The sequence below is a fragment of the Aulostomus chinensis genome, chromosome 8 (genome assembly GCF_037954235.1).
Source record: "Aulostomus chinensis isolate RoL2024-O1b breed Wild chromosome 8, RoL_Achi_v1.0, whole genome shotgun sequence".
Classification (NCBI taxonomy): Eukaryota; Metazoa; Chordata; class Actinopteri; order Syngnathiformes; family Aulostomidae; genus Aulostomus; species Aulostomus chinensis.
The window spans coordinates 7,841,489-7,865,669 of NC_141327.1; the positions used below are offsets into that span (position 1 = coordinate 7,841,489).

Here is a 24,181-nt window from a genome sequence, read left to right on the forward strand (position 1 = left end):
AGGATGGCATGTCAATGCGAGCTGTGGCAAGAAGATTTGCTGTGTCTGTCAGCGTAGTGTCCAGAGCATGGAGGCGCAACCAGGAGACAGGCCAGTGCATCAGGAGATGTGCAGGAGGCTGTAGGAGGGCAACAACCCAGCAGCAGGACTGCGACCTCAACCTTTGAGCAAGGAGGAACAGGTGGAGCACTGCCACAGCCCTGCAAAATGACCTCCAGGAGGCTGCAAATGTGCATGTGTCTGCTCAAACAGTCAGAAACGGACTCCATGAGGGTGGTATGAGGGTCTGATGTCCACAGGTGGAGTTTGAGCTTACAGGCCAACACCGTGTAGGATGTTTGGCATTTGCCAGAGATTGGAAAATTCCCCACTGGTGCCCTGGACTCTTCACAGATGAAAGCAGGTTCATACTGAGCGCATGTGACAGTGTCTGGAGATGCCGTGGAGAACGTTCTGCTGCCTGCAACATCCTCCAGCATGACCGGTTTGACAGTGGGTCAGTAATGGTGTGGGATGGCGTTTCTTTGGGGGGCCACACAGCCCTCCATGTGCTTGCCAGAGGTAGCCTGACTGCCATGAGGTACCGAAATGAGATCCTCAGATCCATTGTGAGACCATATGCTGGTGCGGTTGGCCCTGGGTCCCTCCTAATGCAAGACAATGTAAATACTCATGTGGCTGGAATGTGTCAGCAGCTCCTGCAAGACGAAGGCATTGATGCCATGGACTGGCCTGACCGTTCCGCAGACCTGAATCCAACTGAGCACATCTGGGACATCATGTCTCGCTCCATCCACCAATGCCACATTGCACCACAGACTATCCAGGAGTTGGCGGATGCTTTAGTCCAGGTCTGGGAGGAGATCCCTCAGGAGACCATTCACCACCTCATCAGGACCATGCTCAGGCGTTTGTAGGGGGGTCATACAGGCACGTGGAGGCCACAAACACCTAATTTTGACTTGTTTTAAAGGACATTACATTGAAGTGGGATCAGCCTGTAGTGTTTTTCCACTTTAATTTTGAGTGTGACTCCAAATCCAGACATCCATTGGTTAATAAATTTGATTTCCATTGATCATTTTTGTGTGATTTTGTTATCAGCACATTCATATGTAAAGAACAAAGTATTTAATCAGAATATTTCATTCATTCAGATCTAGGATGTGTTATTTTAGTGTTCCCTTTATCTTTTTTTGAGCAGTGTATTATTTGGCCCTGCAGCTCTGAACTTTTTGCGACTGTCATATACGGAAGTATATAGGCTGAGTTTTGTTTGTGTAATGCGCCTGCGCATGTCATGGGGTTATAACGGTAAACACGGCAATGCATGCTGGTTGTGGATACTAGCGAAAAAGTGTGTGATTCGGCTAATCAATAAACGAGCTGGATGCTCGCAGCCACAGTTGTTATCGCTCCATTTTATCACGCATTTACATGGTATCAGAAGTAAAGTAAAGTAAAGCTAAAGAGATGGCCAAGTTTAATCTGCCGACCAACTTTCCATTCGATAAGCCAGGAGAATGGCCAGATTGGAAACAACGCTTTCTGAGGTTCAGAACGGCTACGAAGTTGGAAAAAGAAGAAGGCGCAGTGCAAGTTTCCAGCCTGATTTACGCGATGGGGAGCGAAGCGGAGAATATCTACCGTTTGTTCACGTTTGCAGAGGCCGCGCATGGTAATGACTTTGGAAGGGTGCTGGCGCAGTTTGACGACTACTTTGTGCCGCGACGGAACGTTATACATGAACGTGCATGCTTCCATCAGCGGGTGCAAAGAGCGGGTGAGAAAGCTGAAACCTTTATAAGGGCTTTGTACAAACTGGCTGAGCATTGTAACTTCGGCGAGAGCCGGGACGAAAATATTCGTGACCGGATTGTGGTGGGAATTCTGGACAAAGAAGTGTCCCACAAGCTGCAGCTGACGAGAGACTTAACACTCGCGCTGACCATAGAGATGGTCAGGCAGTCAGAAGAGGTCTCTACGCAGGTCAGCATGCAGGGTGAGGCCACAGGTATAATACACGAGGTCACCCATAAGCGCAACAAGGGCCGACGCCATTTTAACTCAAAGGGAGGAAATAGAGGACAGTGTGGACAGTGTGGAAAGGCATGGCACAATAAAGAAGAGAACTGTCCAGCCAAAAAGTCCACTTGTAATTTCTGCAATAAAGTTGGGCACTGGAGCAAAGTATGTCGTAACAGAAAAGCAGTTAGTGAGGTCAGAGGAAAAAAAGAAGAGCAGCAGCCGAAACAAGCAGGGTCAGATGGATACTTCATGGGGGCTGTGACAAAAGTAAGTGGGTCACCAGAGCAGTGGGTTGTAAAGTTAATGATGGGTTCTACACCAGTTGACTTCAAAATCGACACTGGCGCGGATGTAAGCATCATTCGTGAGGAGACCTACCACTCACTCATCCCCAGCAGTCCATTGCAGCCTGCTGACATGCCACTGGATAGTCAAGGTGGCGAGCTGCAGTGCATAGGAAAAGTGCAAAGTACTGTTACCTACAAGGGTAAGACACCCTCTCAGTGTTTATGTCATCCGGGGGCCTACTGTAAACAACCTACTCTGCAGGCCAATGTCAGTGAAAATGAATTTAGTAAAAAGAGTGGAAGAAACTGTGGGTCACATGGGACGCAGTGGACATTTGGGAGCATATGGGGAGCATGGGACACTTAAGACTGAACCAGTGAAAATACAGCTGAAAAAGGACGCTGAGCCATACGCTGTACACACAGCAAGACGTGTGCCCCTCCCGATGCTACAGAAGGTCAAAGAGGAGCTTCAGAGGATGGAAGGAAATGGCATCATCGAGCGAGTGACACAGCCAACTGATTGGTGTGCACCCATGGTGCCTGTTCTGAAGAGCATAGGCAAAGCCCGCATCTGTGTCCACCTCAAGAGGTTGAACGAGGCTGTAAAAAGAGAACAGTACATCCTGCCCACTACTGACGAGATTACTCGCAAAGCTGAGCGGAGCAACGGTCTTCTCTTCACTGGATGCAGCCAGTGGATTCTTCCAGATCCCGTTACACCCAGACAGCTGTAAACTGACCACCTTCATCACAGTAGGTTTAACTTTAAGCGGCTGCCCTTCGGCATCACAAGTGCACCTGAAATCTTTCAGAGAAAGATGATGGAGACCCTCGACGGGCTAGAGGGCGTTGAGATCTTCATGGATGATGTCCTGGTCTACGGGGCCACGGAGGAGGAGCACAACAGCCCCCTGGAGAAGGTGATGCAGTGCAAAGAGACAGCGGGCCTGAAGCTGAATCGTGAGAAGTGCCTCATCAAACAGAGTCAGCTACGGTTTCTCGGGCACATTATTGACCGGTCTGGGATCCGACCTGACCCAGAGAAAGTGGATGCTATTCGGCAGCTCTCCCCACCAACAGATGTGCAAGAGTTGAAGAGGGTGCTGGGAATGGTGAATTATCTCGGCAGGTATGTTCCAGGGCTCTCAACAATAGGAGCGCCACTGTATGAGCTCCGGAAACATAAAAATGCATGGACATGGGGTCATGCTCAGCAAAGAGCTTTTGAAAAGATCAAAGAACTGTTATCCACTGCACCAGTACTTGCCTTCTATGACGTAAGCAAGCCCACCGCTGTGTCTGCCGACACCAGCAGCTACGGGTTGGGGGGTGTACTACTTCAACTCTACGGTGAGCAGTGGAAGCCCGTGGCATATTGTTCACGGCGCCTCACAGAAGCAGAAACACGCTATGCCCAGATAAAAAAGGAGTGTCTGGCGGGCGTGTGGGCATGTGAAAAGTTTGAGCGTTACCTCAGTGGACTGAGCCAGTTTAAGCTAATAACTGATCATAAGCCCCTTGTGCCTCTCATAAACAAACGCAGCCTAGACAATGTGCCTCTCCGATGCCAGCAACTTCTCATGAGGCTCATGAGATTCAACGCAGAGGCAGAGTATGCTCCAGGAAAGACTCTAGTCGTTGCAGATACTTTGTCCCGCAGCCCAATGACCAACACACATACTGACACGGAGACACAAAGCGAGGTGGCATGCTATGTGGCTAGTATAGTCGGAGGGATCCCAGCGTCCACAAGCAAAATGGACAAGATCAGAGCGGCGACAGCAGTTGATGCTGAACTGCTGTCAGTCATGAAACTAATCAAAAGGGGATGGCCTGAGCACCTAGCCAAAAAGGGCCTGTTGAGGCAAGGAGGTACGTCCCTCTGAAAAATGAATCAGAGTACAATGGACTGATCCTTAGGGGGAAAAGGATTGTTGTGCCACAACAAATGAGAGGAGAGATTCTACAGAAAATCCACCAGGGCCACCAGGGCCTTGTTAAATGTAGAGAGAGGGCGGCTTCATCAGTGTAGTGGCCGGGTCTAACTACAGAGCTAAGCAAGCTTGTGGCATCATGTCAGGTGTGTTGTGAACTTAGGCGAACACAGCAAAGAGAACCTCTCATGTCTACGCCACTCCCAGACAGACCCTGGAAAAGAATTGCGATGGACCTCTGTGAGTACAAGCACAATAACTATCTAGTTATATCAGATTATTACTCTAGGTTCATCGAAATCTGTCATCTGCCTTCTACAACCACTACACAAGTCACAGAGAAGCTTAAGGCCATGTTCGCGAGACACGGGATACCTGAGGAGGTGGTGAGCGACAATGGACCTCAGTTTTCCAGTGTTGAGTTCAAGGAGCTGTCGAGGCAGTTGGACTTCAAACACTTCACGTCCAGCCCCCATCACCCACAAGGTAATGGACATGCAGAGAGGGCTGTTCAGACAGCAAAGAAAATTCTCAAGCAGAGTGATCCTGTGATGGCTTTACTAAACTACAGGGCCACTCCATGCTCATCCACCAGCTACAGCCCAGCTGAGCTTTTAATGGGGCGGAGACTCAGAACCACTCTCCCCACTATTGACAAAAACCTCAACCCAAAATAGCCCAGCAAAGCAGCTGTTCAGGAGAAGGACAAGAAGGAAAAAGCTAAGCAGGCCTTTTACTTCAACCGCCGTCATGGGGCCAAGACCTTACCAGCCCTGCATCCAGGAGATGTAGTTCTCTCTAAGCTGGTTCATGAAAAGAGTTGGACATTACCGGCAGTGGTCACCAGTGAGAGTACCACACCAAGATACTTCATCATCAAGACGCCGCAAGGAGCAGAGCTGCGGGCGTCACATCCAGCCGAGGGCCGGCTAACCAGCCATCTACCGCAGCAACGCCTGGTGAATGCACAGGGACAGACACACACTCTGACAGAAGCATCAAGTTAGAGACTGTTCCTGTCAGTCAGGGTGCAGCTACAGCTACACCTACAACCTCTCCATCTGGTCAAACGGTGACCCGATCAGGACGGCTGAGTAAGCCAGCCGAGAGACTTAATCTGTAGATTCAGATAAAGTGAACTGTATATGGTTATAAAAAAAAAAAAGAGAATGTTGTTCTGGATGTGAAAAGAGATGTTTGGATAACAGATGTTCATAAGCCATGTTTAAGAGAAACATCTTGAATTGTGTTAGCAGTTATAAGGTAATAACACTTACAGACAAAGTGCCTTGGTTTTACTAGAAACCTTAATGTATGATGTCTCCTATTTAAGTTAATGTGTAGGCTCTGCTAAAAGCACTCTTTATTTAAAGTTATTGTCATGTTATGGGAAACATGCTAAAAGGGGGAGATGTCATATACGGCAGTATATAGGCTGAGTTTTGTTTGTGTAATGCGCCTGCGCATGTCTTGGGGTTATTACGGTAAACACGGCAATGCATGCTGGTTGTGGATACTAGCGAAAAAGTGTGTGATTCGGCTAATCAATAAACGAGCTGGATGCTCACAGCCACAGTTGTTATTGCTCCATTTTATCACGCATTTACAGCGACATTTTGTTGAGTGTGTGTGTGTGTCTTTCTTCTCTGTCTAGGACATGACTTCAGACACAAACAAGTGGGTGCAAAACAGGAAGACAGTAGGGTTCAGACCACCATTGTTTATTAACATTTCTAAATCTGTATATGAAGACTGTGTAAAACAAAAAACAGACATTTAAAAAAATATTTTATGAGGTAATGCACTGAAGTTTTTGTTGTAGCATGCTGTTCCAAAAATGATTGCACACTAGTTGTGAGACATAAATATGAGTGAAATCAAAAAGGCACCGCAATACCTAATTCTCATTTGAATGTTAATTTCCAACAACTCTGGCATATCGGCTGAGCCCTTCTTTAGTCAATATGTCACGTGGAAATTATTTACAGAAGCATTAACTGCTGTGTGGATTGCAGTTTTGGTGCAATGAGCAAATTTTAACTCCAAGAGGGGCTTTTTTTTAATAGTCACTTCCACTAATTCATGGTGGGAACCAAACATGTAAAAAAACACCCTTGCACCTTCTCTATGTCTAACAAAGACACAGCAGTTAGAACCAAAAATCTAAAATTTGGACTCACCAGACCAAAGTAAAGCTCTCCACTGATCAGCAGCTTTGCTGCTCATCCCATTCACAAACAGCTTATTTTCCCATTGACTGTTATTTGCTGTTCAGTGGGTTGAAAGATTGAAGTTTGTAAAATCAAGAAACATTGGCAATTTAAGAATTTATCCATTTAACAAACAGGAGCCTCAGTAGCGTATGGAAGAACCATACACAGCCAAAACAGACTGGCCGCTCCTCCTTTGGTCACACACTCCTGTGGGATGGCATCACATTCTTCAACCAGCATTTGTCTCAAGTCAGCAAAACGTTGTTGTATTGATCACACTGGCACAAACTGCATGCCCGAGCTGATCCCAAAAGTGTTTAGTGGGGTTGAGGTCAGGTGGAGGTCACTCAGCATTGTCTTCATCAGTCATTTTTTGCTGCTTTACTTTTGCAACAAGACTTTTCTTTGAGTGCTACACTTTTCAACCTTTCTTGTCGGGGATGCAGTTCGTGCCAGTCTGACCAATTAGTCCCTACTGTCCTACAAGAGCACTCCGCTCCCAGAATGCAGGTCTTTTAATGACTTCCAGTATCTCTATAGCAGACTGGGAGGTAGAGCCTTCAGTTACCGGGCTCCTCTACTGTGGAACCAGCTCTCTCCATGGGTCAGAGAGGCAGACACTTTAACTACGTTTAAGTCCAGGCTTAAGACCTTCCTTTATGACAGAGCCTTCAGTTAGGACTAGTTCAGGTAGCTCTGAACCATTGATAGCTATGCTGCTATAGGCTTAGACTGCTGGGGGACAGGTTACATGGAGCCCTTCCCTTCCCTCCTCTCCTCTCCTCTCCTCTCCTCTCCTCTCTTCTTCTCTCCTCCTCTCCGCACATTTTGGAACTGTCGTTACCATTACCTGTTGCACTTTGTAGTTTGGCCTTGGTGTCTCGCAGTCTCTCTATGTTTCCACAGATCCACCAGAGCTCCACCGCTCTGCACCAACTGCTGCCTGCATTGCCCCCCTGCCCCCCTACCCCCCCCCCCCCTTTTATCCCCTACTGTTACACCGGCCTGCGCTCCCCTTCCATGAACCAGTCTGCCATCCAGTCCCCCATCAAGCTGGCTTGCTCTCCCTGCCTCCCCTTCCAGAAGCTTCCTTCTTCAACTGTTATTAACATTTCCATGTTTCCCACATTTTGTATTGTAAACTGTTTTCTTGTCTGTAACAACATCTACTGCACGTCTGTCCGTCCTGGGTGAGGGATCCCTCCTCTGTTGCTCACCCTGAGGTTTCTCAGATTTTCCCTGTTAAAAGGGTTTTCCCTCAGTCAATGTGAGGGTCTGAGGGCAGAGGATGTTGTTATCATGCCATGAAGCCTGGAGACAAACTGTTTGTGAAAACGGGCTCTACAAATAAAATTGCTTTGCCTTACCTTGTATTCCTACAAATTAATGTATTACTGCACAGCAACACTTTTTGATTCATGAACTGATCTGATAAAAGAAAGGGATGTGTAACACAGAAAAGAAGTGAAAAGTTTAAAAAATACAACATGCATGGGAACTGATTTTGATTTTATTACACAGCCATTTATTTGGCAGATGAAAAATACACCATGGAGAACCCTGTCCTTTGCAGTGCAATGCTGAACTCCTGGCTTTCTACCCCAAAGCCATGCTTCTACTGAAGTGTATCTACCTTAGCATCTACTCAAGATAAGACCTGTTGTATAGATAACTACCTCATCCAATACCACTTCAAGAGAGACTCTAAAGTTGATGTCATGCTGACAGGATGCTGAGACAGGGCCATCTTTACAGGTATGGTTTTGATTCTCATTCTGTATACCACTGTCATATAAGCTACACCTCTGTCTTTTCCTCTCTCCATCTCACTCTAACCCATGTTGATTTTTTTTCAAAGAAAAAGAAATTTGCCTGGAAAAGTTAAATTTCACTCCAAAGCAAAGGCATATTGAGCAAATGCACATGCTCAATGACATCAGTGTGAATGAGCAGATAGCCCTTGAGTGATTTACAGATCTCAATGAACTCACTTATTGCTTTTGTTGTTACTTGTTATGTTATGCTGGTGCAAAGAACTTCATTTATTCTTTCAGTATAATACTAGCTGTACTCCTTTTTATGGTATGCAGACCCAAATCATTGGATTTATTCTTTCAGTATAATGCCAGCTGTACTCCTTTTTATGTTAGGCAGACCCAAATAATTTGATTTATTCTTTCAGTGTAATGCCATTTGTTAACAGTATTTTTTAATAAAAAAACCCACTCAGAACCCTCCTTACAGCTAACATTGGTCTATTCAAAGAAAGAAACATAGGTATAGATGTATCAACTTCAATGGCATTATAAAGCTGGGAAATTAGGTGAAAAAGATTAAAGTTGTTAACTTCCTTAAAAATTAAGATAAAAAGAACAGTGACTAAACTGTAATGGCTGAGGAATTAACTAAAAAATAAATTTGTTACCTCCTGAAACTGCAGTCATATTTTCCATAAACAATAAAAAACAGGGAAAAATGACCAAAGTCATTTCCCCCCTGAACAATTGTGTGACCTCATGTGGCAGTTTTTGATTCAGCAGTGCTTTTAAAACTATGAGAATTTTTGACTGATTCCACAAAGTTTTAAGGACAACAAAACATCACAGCATTAAGGGGATGCTTTGTTTACAAGCTTATTCCAATAAAGGAGGTGAGCATATCAATACATGTAGCATGGCATGATAAAATTTCATACTCTAAAAATCTGAAATATCTCTTCAGGGACACATTTCACTTTCACCATGAACAGCTCAACCCCACAAAGCCTAGCTTACAAAATAACCGATAAAACAAACCAACAATAAATTCTGACCGATTCAATAAAAACTTAACATTATAAGCCAATAAACTGGTAAGAGATCAACAGTTTGTACCCGCACATTTTCCACATGGGTCATCTGACATACACACTGCCCTAAAGACTAAGTGGGAGCAGGTACATCTACAGTGTAGCTACACATAGTACCTTTTAGTATCAATGAAGAGGTAGTCTAAAACTGCCTTAAACTTGCAGACTCTCTGATTGCCTGTTGGCAATTTCACTCTTTATAGATTACATTTTTTTCCAATAATATACCTTACCTGCTCCTCTGACTCATCTCAACTGTATCCCTTATTTCTTGTGCATTTTTTATTTGCAATTCATTCTCCCCAGCACAATCACCTCTTCACTTCCACCCATTACTCCCAGAAAATATTGGTGATGTCAGAATCTAGGCTAAAGATCCATATCATTAGTGGTGCAGAGATCAGAACAAACAACCAGGATACCCCCTTTGTTGACAGACGAAGCTTCATTGTTAGGGATTGTATGAGTCCAATGGTAGCATTCGTCCTCTGCAGCTCCTCTTCCAATGTCTTTTGAGAGACGTATAAAATGGAAAAGGGGTGAGAGAGATATACAAGCCTGCTGTACAATGAGACAAAGAATCATGACCTCTGACCTGGATTTGGGTTCCTGGCTCAATGTATGTACGGGCCAGGAACTTCAAGGCCTCATCCATTAAGATGACAGGAAGAGACATCTTAAGTACCACCACCCACTGTGGCCATGACAGAGGACGTATCTGGAATATCATCTAAGGGGATAAGCAGAGGAATGGTGGACATTTAATCCTGAGATACATGTGTCTCTTGGTCTAGTATCTGTATCCTGGGTAAGGATTTCTTGTGTGAAAATTCTTTAACCACTTGTCTTTCACAGGACACACATTCAAAACATGCATAGATCCTTACAGGCAGTGGGTCAACGTATAGAATAAGGAAGTGTAGAGCCATGGACAGACAGATGGCCCCTACCAGCCAAGGGTTGGACCAGGGGGGCATTTTCAACAGGGACTGGTTCTCTGACAAACTGGACAGCACAGACATTTTAGGGTTCAAATTGTCTATTCAGTCATTTAAATTCGTAGAGCAACTTCAGAACAGACACCCAAACTCCTCCAATCTGACTACATATACACAGGGATTTTGAAACTGCAGCACTGGCAGATCTCATTTGCAGAATATGACAGTTAGTGTGTAAGTGTTGGCTTTGTTCTTACCTGTTCAGGGCATTGCACATCTCTATGGTAACCAGGACAGACAGAGCCATGGTCATGGGATAAGGAGACTCAAAGACTGAACATTGCATACTAGCAAATGCCTCCTGGTCCTCACTGCACTGCAGGTAGTGGGACTGTAGAAGAAGGAGCTGTGTCAATCCCCTTCTTGGCACATTCCCACTTACCTAAGTCACTGACCCACATGTGAAAATGACTCTATGATCCCTTTTTTCCTGTTATTATCCTGCAGGGGTAGAGCCCCTTTCTTATCCCAGTTTTAATTTGCTGGTCATATCTACCATTACTACCATTTTTTTCAGGTTCTCAGTTGCATGCTTTATGTTTTCAACCTTACCTTGAAAACTCATGGATCTTTTTAAAAATACCATGCATTTTTCATCTGCACATTAGATGCTTAGAACCACAACATAGCCATTTAATTACTTAATATACTGTTGGGTCGCAGAACTTAAGAGATTGACATAGTAATAAAGATGTGCTATGACTTGAAGATGTGTTTACAAGCTGGTAGAAGGAAACTTTTGGTCCATCGTGGGCTGCCATGAACCACCAGGCAGCAGCTCCTACAGTAGCTGCTCCTACATAACCTGCAAAAACAGGAAAAAAAATCATACGGCCACCTGCAGTGTCCATCTGAGCAGAACATATTATCAAACAGGTAACACTCTAATAACACCAAAAAAATACACTAATAACCAACTGTCACTCACATCCAATGATAAGATAGCGACAGAACAACCAGCTTGAGATCAGGGGCTCTTTGGGGGAGCGGGGGGGACGGGACATGATATCCAAGTCAGGAGGGTTGAAGCCCAGCGCAGTTGCTGGGAAACCATCTGTGACCAGGTTGACCCACAGCAGCTGGACTGGAATCAATGCTTCAGGCATGCCCAGTGCTGCCGTCAGGAAAATACTGAGGAGGCAAAATGGACACATAGAAGACAAGGAAACTGAAAACAAAATTTGTAATTATCTAAATTTCTTCAAGTATTTAAGATATTAATTAGGGCCTGAGCCCTGAGGCACTCCAGGGCGAAGACCCTATTATTCTGTCTAGGATTTCTTGATTCTGCCTTATTCACTTTCTGGCTCAATTTTGTGAATCCCATCATATCAGCTCACAGTTGTTTTCTACTAACCAGACCACCTCTCCGATGTTGGATGATATCAGGTATCTAATAAACTGTTTCATGTTGTTGTAAATTGCTCTGCCCTCCTCCACAGCCGCCACAATTGTTGAGAAATTGTCATCAGCAAGTATCATCTCAGAGGCAGATTTGGCCACTGCTGTGCCGCTGCCCATTGCGATGCCGATTTCCGCCTTCTTCAACGCAGGTGCATCATTGACACCATCACCTGTCTGAAGCCATGACAGAAAGGAGTGAGGGGGGTGATAATATGATGATAGCACAGGAGATATTTGTTGTTATTATGGATATTGAAACACTTAAAATAACACACTCACCATAGCAGTGATGTCACTTAGACTTTGAAGGTACTCTATGATACGGCTCTTGTGTGCTGGTTCAACACGGGCAAAACACCGTGCTGTCCTACAAGCTTGACGCTGCAGGTGAGGTGGTAGCTCGTCAAATTCACGCCCTGTCAGACCTCCCATTACTCTTGCACCTTCCCGCTCTTCTTCCTGCTGTGTGATGATGCCCACCCTACGACAGATGGACAGGGCTGTACCCTTGTTGTCACCTGGAGAGACATATGAAGAGTGGTGAGTGAATGTGCCAATGCTTGATTGTTTTGCCTGCATGAAATCATAGTTTCTATGACAAAAAATTGACTTTATATTTGAAAGAAAATTTAAAATGCTTAAGAATAAACAACCACACAATAAGATTCAAACAGTGGCACAGTAAAAAAACAAAAGAAAAACACAGACCCTCAGAACTGCTATTACCTGGAGAAGGAAGTCTGTTGAAGAGTATTACTGTATACGAATATTTGTGCTGGTACACCCTGTGACTTAAAGTTGTGTTCAAAATAACAGCAGTGTGTTTAAAAACATGAGTAAAGCTCAAAATCATTTTAATACTTTTTATTTCCATGCATTGGGAAGACTGCACATTATATTCTAAATCAAAAGATGAAGAAAAATTTATCAATTTTTGAGTTACTCAACAGAAAATGTAGAAAAATTAATCTTGGGCTGTCCAAAAAATAGCAGTGTCTGCATTTTTCTTTACAAACTCAAATATTTAATGCATAAACTGATTTTTTTTTTTTTTTTTTAGGATTTAGCATTCCTGTAAATAACAAAACTAATATTTAGTAAAGTTATAGTTATGTTGCCATATTATATTTATAAAGTCCAGGGATTGGGCTGGCCACTCCATAACTTTAATTTTGTTGTTCTGGAACCAAGATGTTGCTGGCTTGCTAGTGTATTTGGGGTCTTATTGAAACACCCATTTCAAGGGCATTTCCTCTTCAGCAAAGGCAACATGACCTCTTCAAGTATTTTAAACTATGCAAACTGATCCATGATCTCTGAACATCCCCATATCACGATTCTTGCACCACCTTGCTTGACTGTCTTCAGAGTGTACTGTGAATTGAAATCATTGTTTGGGGTCATCTGACAAACTGTCTGTGGCCCTTGGACACAAACAGAACAATCTTACTTTCATCAGTTTCTCTATTTTCCTTCAAGCCAGTTAATGTGTTCTTTGGCAAATTATATCCTCTTCAGTACGCTTCTTTTGTTACAGTGGGACTTTCTGGGCACTTCTTGCCAATAGGTTCACTTCACACAGGTGCTTCGAATTGTCACAGTACTCACAAGTGACTTCAGACTGTCTTTGATCACCATAGAGCTGCTCATTGGCTGAGTCTTTGTCATTCTGGCTATACTTTGATCCACTCAAATGGTAGTTTTCCATTTTCTCTTAAGTTTCTCTGGTTTTGCTTTCCATTTTTAAGCATTGGAGACCATTTTAGGTGAGCAGCCTCTCAGTTTCTACAGTTCTTTATTTGTTTTCCTTTCTCACTCAACGTTTTAATTAAAGCATGCTGTTCTTCTGAACAATGTCTGGAATGACCCATTTTTCTCAGGTTTTCAAAGGGAAATGCATGAAAACATGTGCTGGCTTCATCCTTACATAATGGCCTCCCAATTCACACTGTTTTTTTTTCACAGAATGAATGACATCACTAATTGATCTCCCCACTGCAGTTATTTTGAACATGTCCCTTTCTATTAATTATTCAAATACACAGACTCACGAGCATGCATATCATAAATGTTGGGTCTGTTGGTTCTCTATGATTCGACAACACCTACTGGTAAATTGTTTGCCATTTAGTAATATAATTTCTACAAAAAATATTGATTGATCTGATTGGTCATGTTGGACTTATATTATTTTGAACACAACTGTATGTACCAGTCACATGCTTAGTTATAACCTTGCGTCTGTTGAAACCTGCTAAATGTCAACTTATCACACTATAGTTTAAAAGATGTTGGACTTTTTAAGTGAGTATGATACGAACATGGTGATCCAGGTAAATGAGAAGCGAAGCCGGCATGCAAGCTGTGTGAGGAAAGAGTGCCCAACAGCTGCACAATGAGCTTGTGCAACCTGTTTATCTCCATGATAACACACACTGCTGAGGAGGACTGTCAAAAAATTCTGCATAAAAGAAGACAGACGTTGGTAACACGGAAAGCCTTCTCTAATGAACTCTGTAACAGACAAGGAGCAGCTGAACAAAACACTTGATCCCCCATGGTGAAAAGCTTGGTCTTGGGGGCAGGGAGGTTACCTTTTTCTAAGAGGAGGCTACATGTTGAGGTAGTAGTGATGAGGGGAAACTACAGGGGATATGATAATGTGTTTTGAGTGAGGTTTTGCACTGAATCCCGGACAAAATTGGAAAGTAGTATAAATAGTGAAGAAAGGCAGAGATCTGTTCATATTTGCACACACATTTGGAAGGCAATTCTGGATGTTCTGTCCCAAGGACTGTGAGGTACAGAAACAAAAGCCACTTTCACACTACACCAAAAACACAGGTCAACACAGGTGTTTGGGCACTCTGAAAAGGTCGACTTGTGTCGACCGACTCGCCTAGCAACCCAGGTGTTTAGCGGCTCGGCTCGCCTGCAGTGTGCCGCGTTGTCTCAGGTTTCATGTGACCTTCCGGTCACATCCTGATTTTGTGTCTGTGCTGCCTGTCAGGCTGTCATTGTGGAAGCTCCGGAAAAATAAATAAATAAATTTTAAAAAATGGGCTGGGCTGGGCCGTGAGAGCTGCTCACTCATCTCTCAATTAAGTTTTAGCCTCTGCCATAAGATCAGTCTTCCTGTTGATATCCCAGAGACTCTACAGTATTTCACTTCTTTTTTCTAACAATTTACATTTGTATGATCTTTGATGAAATAATCTATGCTTGGGCACACCCACCAATCGTGAACTGCGCAGGCGAGACCGTGTTTATAAATAACTTGTATAGCGATCGTCACATCTTTTATTGATCATGGCAGCGCACTGGCAAGATCGTGAAGTCCGCGAGGTGCTCTTCATCTGCGGTGAATTGAAATCCGGCGGCAGATTTCCGGAACCGTACGGGACACGGGTTGTGTCCGAATTGCCAAGTGGCAACCTACATCCTACTGCTACAACCTACCGCTACAGCCTACTTCTACAACCTAAACACAGCGGCATCATTCGGACATCCTAGAAGACCGGGCATTGTGGGCCATAGGTTGCTCCGTAGGATGCACCTGAACCGACCTACAATGTGAGCGTGTTTAGACTGGAATTTAGGTTGCGAAGTAAGTCACTACTTGCGCCAGTTGTGGTTTTGGACAGCCTACGACCTACTCTGCGACCTACGATCTCACCTACTTGGCGATTCGGACAAAGCCACGGTGATTTATGGGCACATGACAGGCTTTTTTGAGACACGGCGCACTTTTATGTGTAATAATGACGTTACCAGTGCGATGACATACAAGAGAGAAAAATACAGGCACACAGCCCACACAACGGGAGTTCAGACTCCGGTCTTCTGGAAGCTTGAATGCGCCCTAATGCCGAACAAACGCGGGTCCAAAAACCTGCGATGACACACTTTTTTCAGTGTGAGAAGGGTAAAAGAGAGAGACGCAACTGAAGAGAGAGGAAGGAGGGGCACATGTATTACAGCAAAACATGTAACACACATTTAGATGTGTGTGTAGTTGTTATTACCTGTGATCATGATAACTCGTATGCCAGCCTGCCGACACATTCTGACTGCACCAAGTACCTCTTTCCTGGGGGGGTCCAACATGCCAACACAGCCCACAAAAGTCAGGTCCGACTGGTGAGAGAAAGAGGGGATGGCACAAAGACCAATATGTACTTAAGTGTGATCTAAGCTGTAGAGTTATCTAGAGCCACTGGTGAACAATGATGAGGTTTTAATTCAAAAGCAACCCAAGCTTCAACCAAATTTTCAGGAGATTTGCAAGAGCAAATGTGAATTTAGGCATATTCCCATCCCATTATAAAGGAAATACTGACTTCAATCATGAAACTGAGCAATTAGTTTCTTTGTCTCTCCTCCTACTTACAGAGCTAGACACATTGATTCATTTACATGCTGGTTCAGCCTATATCAAACTTATAAAGTACATAAAAGTGAAGGTGTATTGTCAAAAATAAAATCCTGATGAGATATCAGTTACTCATCGACTTTTTGTGTATTATAGTGTATTATAGTTTATTGTGGTTTGGTTTATTTTAATTTCTGCTATTTGTTGCCCTTTTTCTGCTGCTACTTCTCTGTTTCTGCTGCTGTAACAGTGCCAATTTCCCCACTGAGGGTAAGGTTTATCTTATCTTTTTACAGCTGCCACTCTAATGTGCATCAGTCATTTCTTCCACAATTAACCATTTCATTGTAAAGCAATCCATCGCCCACCCATCCCTCGCCCGTAGCATATATACATATATATACACATACATACATATATACACACATATATATACATACATACATATATACACATATACATATACATACATATATACACATATACATACATATATACATACATATATACATATACATACATATATACATATACATATACGTATATATATACACGTATATACGTGAATATACACGTATATATGTATGCGTATATATATACGTATATATATGTATATATATACACGTATATATACATATATACGCGTATATATACGCGTATATATACACGTATATATGTGTATATATACGCGTATATATGTGTATATATGTATATATATACACGTATATATACACACACGTATATATACGTATATATACACACGTATATATACGTATATATACACACACGTATATATACGTATATATACACACACGTATATATACACGTATATATACACACGTATATATACACGTATATATACACACGTATATATACACGTATATATACACACGTATATATACACGTATATATACACACGTATATATACACGTATATATACACACGTATATATACACGTATATATACACACGTATATATACACGTATATATACACACGTATATATACACGTATATATACACACGTATATATATACACACACGTATATATACACACGTATATATATACACACACGTATATATACACACGTATATATATACACACGTATATATACACGTATATATACACGTATATATACACACGTATATATACACGTATATATACACGTATATATACACACGTATATATATACGTATATATATACACACGTATATATATACGTATATATACACACGTATATATATACGTATATATATACACACGTATATATATACACGTATATATACACACGTATATATACACGTATATATACACGTATATATACACACGTATATATACACGTATATATACACATGTATATATACACACGTATATATACACGTATATATACACATGTATATATACACGTATATATACACGTACATATATACACGTATATATACACGTATATATACACGTACATATACACGTACATATATACACGTATATATACACACGTACATATATACGTACATATATACACGTATATATACACACACGTATATATACGTACATATATACACGTATATATACGTATATATACGTATATATATACGTGTATATATACGTATATATACGTATATATATACACGTATATATACGTATATATACACGTATATATACACGTATATATACGTATATATACACGTATATATGTATATATATACACGTATATATATACACGTATATATATACACGTATATATACACGTATATATACGTATATATATACACGTATATATACACGTATATATACACGTATATATATACACGTATATATATACACGTATATATATACACATATATATATATATACACGTATATATACGTATATATATACACGTTTTCCAGCACTGCCTTAACCCTCTTGGGCATGGAGTTCACCAGAGCTTCACAGGTTGCCACTGGAATCCTCTTCTACTCCTCCATGACAACATCACGGAGCTGGTGGATGTTAGAGACCTTGCGCTCCTCCACCTTCCGTTTGAGGATGCCCCACAGATGCTCAATAGGGTTTAGGTCTGGAGACATGCTTGGCCAGTCCATCACCTTTACCCTCAGCTTCTTTCGCAAGGCTGTGGTCGTCTTGGAGGTGTGTTTGGGGTCGTTATCATGTTGGAATACTGCCCTTTGGCTCAGTTCCCGAAGGGAGGGGATCATGCTCTGCTTCAGTTTGTCACAGTTCATGCTGGCATTCATGGTTCCCTCAATGAACTGTAGCTTCCCAGTGCCGGCAGCACTCATGCAGCCCCAGACCATGACACTCCCACCACCAAGCTTGACTGTAGGCAGGACACACTTGTCTTTGTACTCCTTACCTGGTTGCCGCCACACACGCTTGACACCATCTGAACCAAATACGTTTATCTTGGTCTCATCAGACCACAGGACATGTTTCCAGTAATCCAGGTCCTTAGTCTGCTTGTCTTCAGCAAACTGTTTGCAGGCTTTCTTGTGCATCATCTTTAGAAGAGGCTTCCTTCTGGGACGACAGCCATGCAGACCAATTTGATGCAGTGTGCGGCATATGGTCTGAGCATTGACAGGCTGACCCCCCACCCCTTCAACCTCTGCAGCAATGCTGGCAGCACTCAGATGTCTATTTCCCAAAGACAACCTCTGGATATGATGCTGAGCACGTGCACTCAACTTCTTTGGTTGACCATGGCGAGGCCTGTTTTGAGTGGAACCTGTCCTGTTAAACCACTGTATGGTCTTGGCCACCGTGTGGCAGCTCAGTTTCAGGGTGTTGGCAATCTTCTTATAGCCTGGGCCATCTTTATGTAGAGCAACAATTCTTTTTTTCTGATCCTCAGAGAGTTCTTTGCGATGAGGTGCCATGTTGAACTTCCAGTGACCAGTATGAGAGCGTGTGAGAACGATTACACCAAATTTAACACACCTGCTCCCCATTCACACCTGAGACCTTGTAACGCAAATGAGTCACATGACACGGGGGAGGGAAAATGGCTAATTGGGCCCAATTTGGACATTTTCACTTCGGGGTGTACTCACTTTTGCTGCCAGGGGTTTAGACATTAATGATTGTGTGTTGAGTTATTTTGAGGGGACAGTAAATTCTTCAGTGTTGTCCCATGAAAAGATATAATTAAATATTTGCAAAAATGTGAGGGGTGTACTCACTTTTGTGAGATACTGTATTTACACTACAGGCTGAGGTGAACATCTCCTAACCCTAAGTCCTCACAATACAGTAAGCATTGCAGTCAACTGTATATTACACTACATTTGTGTAGTGTAAGCATCTTTGCTACTTTACTTGCAGGAATGAGGAATAATTTCGAAATACTGAATATGATTTGATGTTTTCCACCATTACCTGCATTCCAAATATTGTAATGTGTAGTTTAGGTACCCTAAATACCCCTATATTTTCCAGTGAGACATTTCCACCCCAAAGTGATCACGTAAGCATTGTGGCCACCCCACAGAAAAATTCCTGGATCCACCACTGCATAGGAATATCATTCGGATTAGAAAAATGTTGCCAGATGGTATCTGGGAGAGGCAAGATGACCAGAACTGAAGGTGTCAACCTACCAGAAGGAAATATTGGTGACATCAAGAGCAGCTACAACTACCTTGGGATCCCACAGGCTAACAGAAATCACAAGGAGGCAGCAAGGGAGTCAACCACTGCCAAATGACTCCAGTGAGTAAAACAAGAACTGAGAAGTCAGTAAGAATGCTCCTGGGACAGTTCAACACATATTAGCAGGATATAAGATGCTAGCCGCAAAAGAATACATGGACACACACAACCAAGTGGCAGGGATAGTGTAAAGAAACATCTGTACCCAGTGTCGACTAGAAATACCCAAATCCCAATGTGACATACCACCAAAAGTGATTGAGAACAACAGTGCTAAGGTGCTGTGGGACTTCAGCTTCCAGACTGACAAAAAGCTACTGGCGAAACCTAGTGGACATAGTAGTGGTAGTAGCTCTTCAGGGCTGGACACCAAGGCTGTGAAAAGCAAAGTAAAATAAACCGGAAAAACTAGAGAGCCCAAGGAAAATGATAATACATTTCTATCATGACACTCATACTTGATTCACACAAGTATTCCTCATGGGTTGTTCAATAATCTGGTCTATCACTCTGCATTTTGTGTGTCCAATATAGGGACATCCAAAGAGGCAGGATCGTCAGTATTCTACAAAACTGGTATTGCATTTAGTTAAATACTTTTTTTGTCGTGGGGGTTGTCTTGGGGTCTCTCAATATTTGGATTTCTGTAATGTTTTCACAGAATTGGAGTTGCCCCAATCCAACGGTGTATTTGGCAAATCTGTAGGCCTTGTAGTTTAGGAGTTAGAAGCCTGAGTCTGATGCAGAGAGTGAGAGCAGAGCTGAGAGCTGGCCCTTTAAGAACCCCTCTTTTAACAGGATTAAACAAATTTTAGTGTGTAAAAGTGAAATAAGTCGGCATACATTGGTCAAAAGTGACACACAATATATTTTTGTAGGGATTTTTGTCAGGAATCCAGTGGTGTGTTTTTTAAAACTGTGGGATGTATGGTGTGGACATGAGAAGCGTTTGTTTGACAGTATGTACCCTGAGAGGACACGGTCTCCCCATAGACTTCCATTGTAAGGTGGAAGTGTCTCCCCCACTTTGAGGGCTTATAAAATCCAAACCGAGTAATTCATATAAAACTTTTAATAACCTGTAATCAGCACAGTTGGGAGAGTAATGTGTGAAAGTTTGGAGGCGATACCATTAATGCCGTAGGAGGAGATAGATTTTGTTTGGGGAGTAAAAAAAGTCCTCATTTTGACAGTTTTGTCCAATTTGTGGACATTCTGTTGTAGATAGGTCAGGGGTCAGAGTGTATGAATTTTGCGTCTTCATGAGATGAGTCCAATGGTGTTGGTCCCATGTTTGTGGGACATTCGTGGGAGGAGTTATAGCGCTCCAAATTATCTAAAATTATCTTTTAGATGTGGCTCCCTAGGTGGCACTATAGACTTTTGTGGGTTTTTTTTTTTTTTTGATTGGTGAATGTTTAGCCAGACCGGACAAGTGTGGCGAATTTCATGCATGTTCAGGGGGTGAAATTATGCGCGTTATGCGCATAATGCGCATGCTCATTAACAGCAAGAACAGTCTAGTACCAGGTTTTGAATGGGTGTGTATGTGAAAACTTGCTCTTGGCCGTCTGGCGGATCTGCCTCATGGGTGTTGGGGGGGGGGGGGGGGCCTGGGACACTGTTTAGTGTGTTTTTAGTGCTGCATATGTGTTGCTCTGCCGAGCAAACATAATAGGGTCTTCGCCTGAAGTACCTTCAGGCTCAGGCCCTTACAAGCAAAAATGTGCCACCATCTATGCTTGAGTGTTTTTTACAGGAGAGAAGTTCGCATTGGAACAGACATTTAAACACAGAGTTCTGTCTCTCTGACATAAAAAGAATAACTTTGTTTGTTTGGCCTCTTGAATAATAAATATGATTCCCAATTCCAACAGCTTACATTAGCAATCCTAATGTAATTGTCAGCACCCGAGATGCCCTCTGCAAACACATCCAAACAATGGGTCTGACATACAGAGAGAACCTATGAAGTTCTCTACATAGGAGAATATGTTGGGGAGAACAAAGCATTTTTGGAATGAACCTTTGAACTGAACATGACAGATAACTCTTGGGTGGCAACAAGTGAGGGGCAGCTACCTGCGACTGAGGGCCTTGTACTCCCAGAGCAAGGAGTTGTGTGGCTTCCTGCTTTGCGATGCTGAACTTTTGCAGAGGCCTGTTGTTGGACCCTTGCTCCAATGCAGCATGTGTGAGGTTTGGGCCCTCTTGGGGGCAGGCTGCAGTACTGCAGCCATATGAACAATCGCAGCCAACCTGGGCTTCAGATCACATCTGGATAAGATGCTGCATAGAGCTTCAGTTTGCTTCAGCCTCATCTTAACTTAGCCTGAATGGCACTGAGTGATTCTCCAAACAAACCCTCAGCAGACACCAGTTCATCAGAGTCGACAGCTCTGTCCTTGTGTGGAATATCGAACAGTGTCAGCCACAGTTATGTACCACTGAGGAAGTCATTCCTGGGAGAGTGCTACACATTAGGACACGTTAAGGATGTAATCTGTGGCAACTTGGATGGGGCGCCATCGGACATCAGGGGGAACCACTGACCTGAAGTCCACCATCCATATGGCTTTATATGTCTGAAGCATGGGGACAGAGCTAAACACATGAGCTATACCCGCCTGTGCTCTATAAATCTTGAGCTACCATAGCATCACCATGGTGATGATGACATGTCAAATGTTGACTCCTCCCCTCCACCAGCTCACAAACCATCCTACTTTGCAGGACCTTCATCTCACCCAAACCGACATAGGTCAAGAACTGCCTGCCTGTGTTCTCGAACCTTGTCTTTGGACTTGGAAAAGAGTGTGTCACAACAATAAGCAGTAGCCTGTCCCAGCACTTGCTCAACAAATGCTACTCATGTCTCCAGTGTCACAAGCTGGATCTGGCCACAAAACACACAGGCTCTAGGCTCTATCATGGATATGACATACTCTCTACTGATACTTCTCTTCAAGCTTGCTTAGGCTGGGCGCTCATCCTGAAATACCAAGGAGGAGGAGGCAAACTTGAAATTAGTACTCTGGACACTAACACCAACTGAGGTCCATCCATCGTCATCTTCCGCTTATTCCTTACAAGTAAGGGTCGCGGGGGGGCTGGAGCCTATCCCAGCATCTACGGGGTACACCCTGGACAGGTCGCCAGTCCATCGCAGGGCCAACATACAGAGACGAACTACCACTCACACTCACATTCATACCTACGGTCAATTTTTAGAGAATCCAATCCGCCTAGTCCCCAATTGCATGTCTTTGGACGGTGGGAGGAAGCCGGAGTACCCGGAGAGAACCCACGCAGGCATGGGGAGAACATGCAAACTCCACACAGAAAGATCCCGCACCCAAGCCGGGACTCGAACCCGGAACCTTCTTGCTGTGAGGCCACAGTGCTAACCACTGCACCACCGTGCAGCTCACTAACACCAACTGAGGTAGTTAAGCTAACTTTGAGCATGCTGCAGCATGTAACATGAACCAAAACAGAGTCAACTAGCAGTAGACGCCTCAGTAGAAGTGTTTTCAGTGAAGTGAAGAGCATATATATGTATTAAAAATGCTACATAAATAAAGTTTGACTGATTGATTGATAGTGTAGCTTGTGCTGAGGCTTCTTAGATGGTCTGTGAGATCAGGTTGAGTTGGTAGTGGTGTTGTCTAAATCTATCAGCCACGGTGTCAGATTTTGCCATGAAATCTTTGTCTGGGTCGCAGATACTTCTGAGGCATAGAAATCAGCTATATGAGATGTTCTTCTTCATGTCAAGATGATGAAACTGTTAAAATGTGGTCAGTGTGTCAAGGTTGATGGATTTCTTATATACGGTATATAGCTTTTGGAGTTCTTCTGTCCTTTTTGTAATGTGTTATGGCTCTGAGGCCTTCTGTTTGGTCTATATTGGTGTATAAGTATTCCACATTGACTTCCTCCACAAAAAAGACAGTCAAAGATTGTTTTTAAGTAATACTTTTAATTAAATACCTGGTTGATGCCTTAAATGTAGGAAGTAAAGGAAGTAGGTGTAAATGATTTATAGGAAGAAATGGAATCTATGCATTGTGATGATGGTTCAGCGACAGATCTGTTGATGCAAATAATGGGCTTTCCTGGTTTTTATGGATTTTGGGCACAAGATAATAGGCAGCAGTACTGCAGTGTTCACAGTGACAAAAAGATTGGAGTGTCTGACAATATGTATTATGTTGGAGCTGCCGTTGTGCCTCTATGATATAGTTCTCTTTTGTACAAAATCACTACTGTACTACCCTTGTCAGAAGGTTTTATGGTTATGTTTGTTTTTTGCAAGGTTTTGCAAGGACTTTGTGCTCTTTTATTGAAATCACAGAGCTGGGGCTTGGAGAAAAAATGATTCATTTAAATGAAGTCAACCATCTTCATCTTGTCAGCTGCATAATGTTGCTGCATTAAGGCCT

The 24,181-nt window shown here is 42.9% G+C and overlaps 1 protein-coding gene across 3 annotated transcripts in view; it reads right to left on the reverse strand.

Annotated features, from left to right (window-relative positions):
• Positions 1-7,450: 7,450 nt before the first annotated feature.
• The window catches only part of LOC147256980 (sarcoplasmic/endoplasmic reticulum calcium ATPase 2-like), a 52,448-nt gene continuing 35,717 nt past the window's right edge, over positions 7,451-24,181 (reverse strand). For all 3 annotated transcript variants that reach the window (XM_086210714.1, XM_086210713.1, XM_086210712.1), the window contains 9 exons: positions 15,741-15,852; positions 11,995-12,233; positions 11,669-11,889; positions 11,240-11,442; positions 11,031-11,116; positions 10,509-10,642; positions 10,201-10,318; positions 9,909-10,043; positions 7,451-9,822 (listed from right to left, as the gene is read on the reverse strand). In XM_086210714.1, the coding sequence (XP_086066840.1) occupies positions 9,646-9,822; positions 9,909-10,043; positions 10,201-10,318; positions 10,509-10,642; positions 11,031-11,116; positions 11,240-11,442; positions 11,669-11,889; positions 11,995-12,233; positions 15,741-15,852 (1,425 nt within the window). In that variant the 3' untranslated portion in view covers positions 7,451-9,645. The remainder of the gene's footprint in view (positions 9,823-9,908; positions 10,044-10,200; positions 10,319-10,508; positions 10,643-11,030; positions 11,117-11,239; positions 11,443-11,668; positions 11,890-11,994; positions 12,234-15,740; positions 15,853-24,181) is intronic.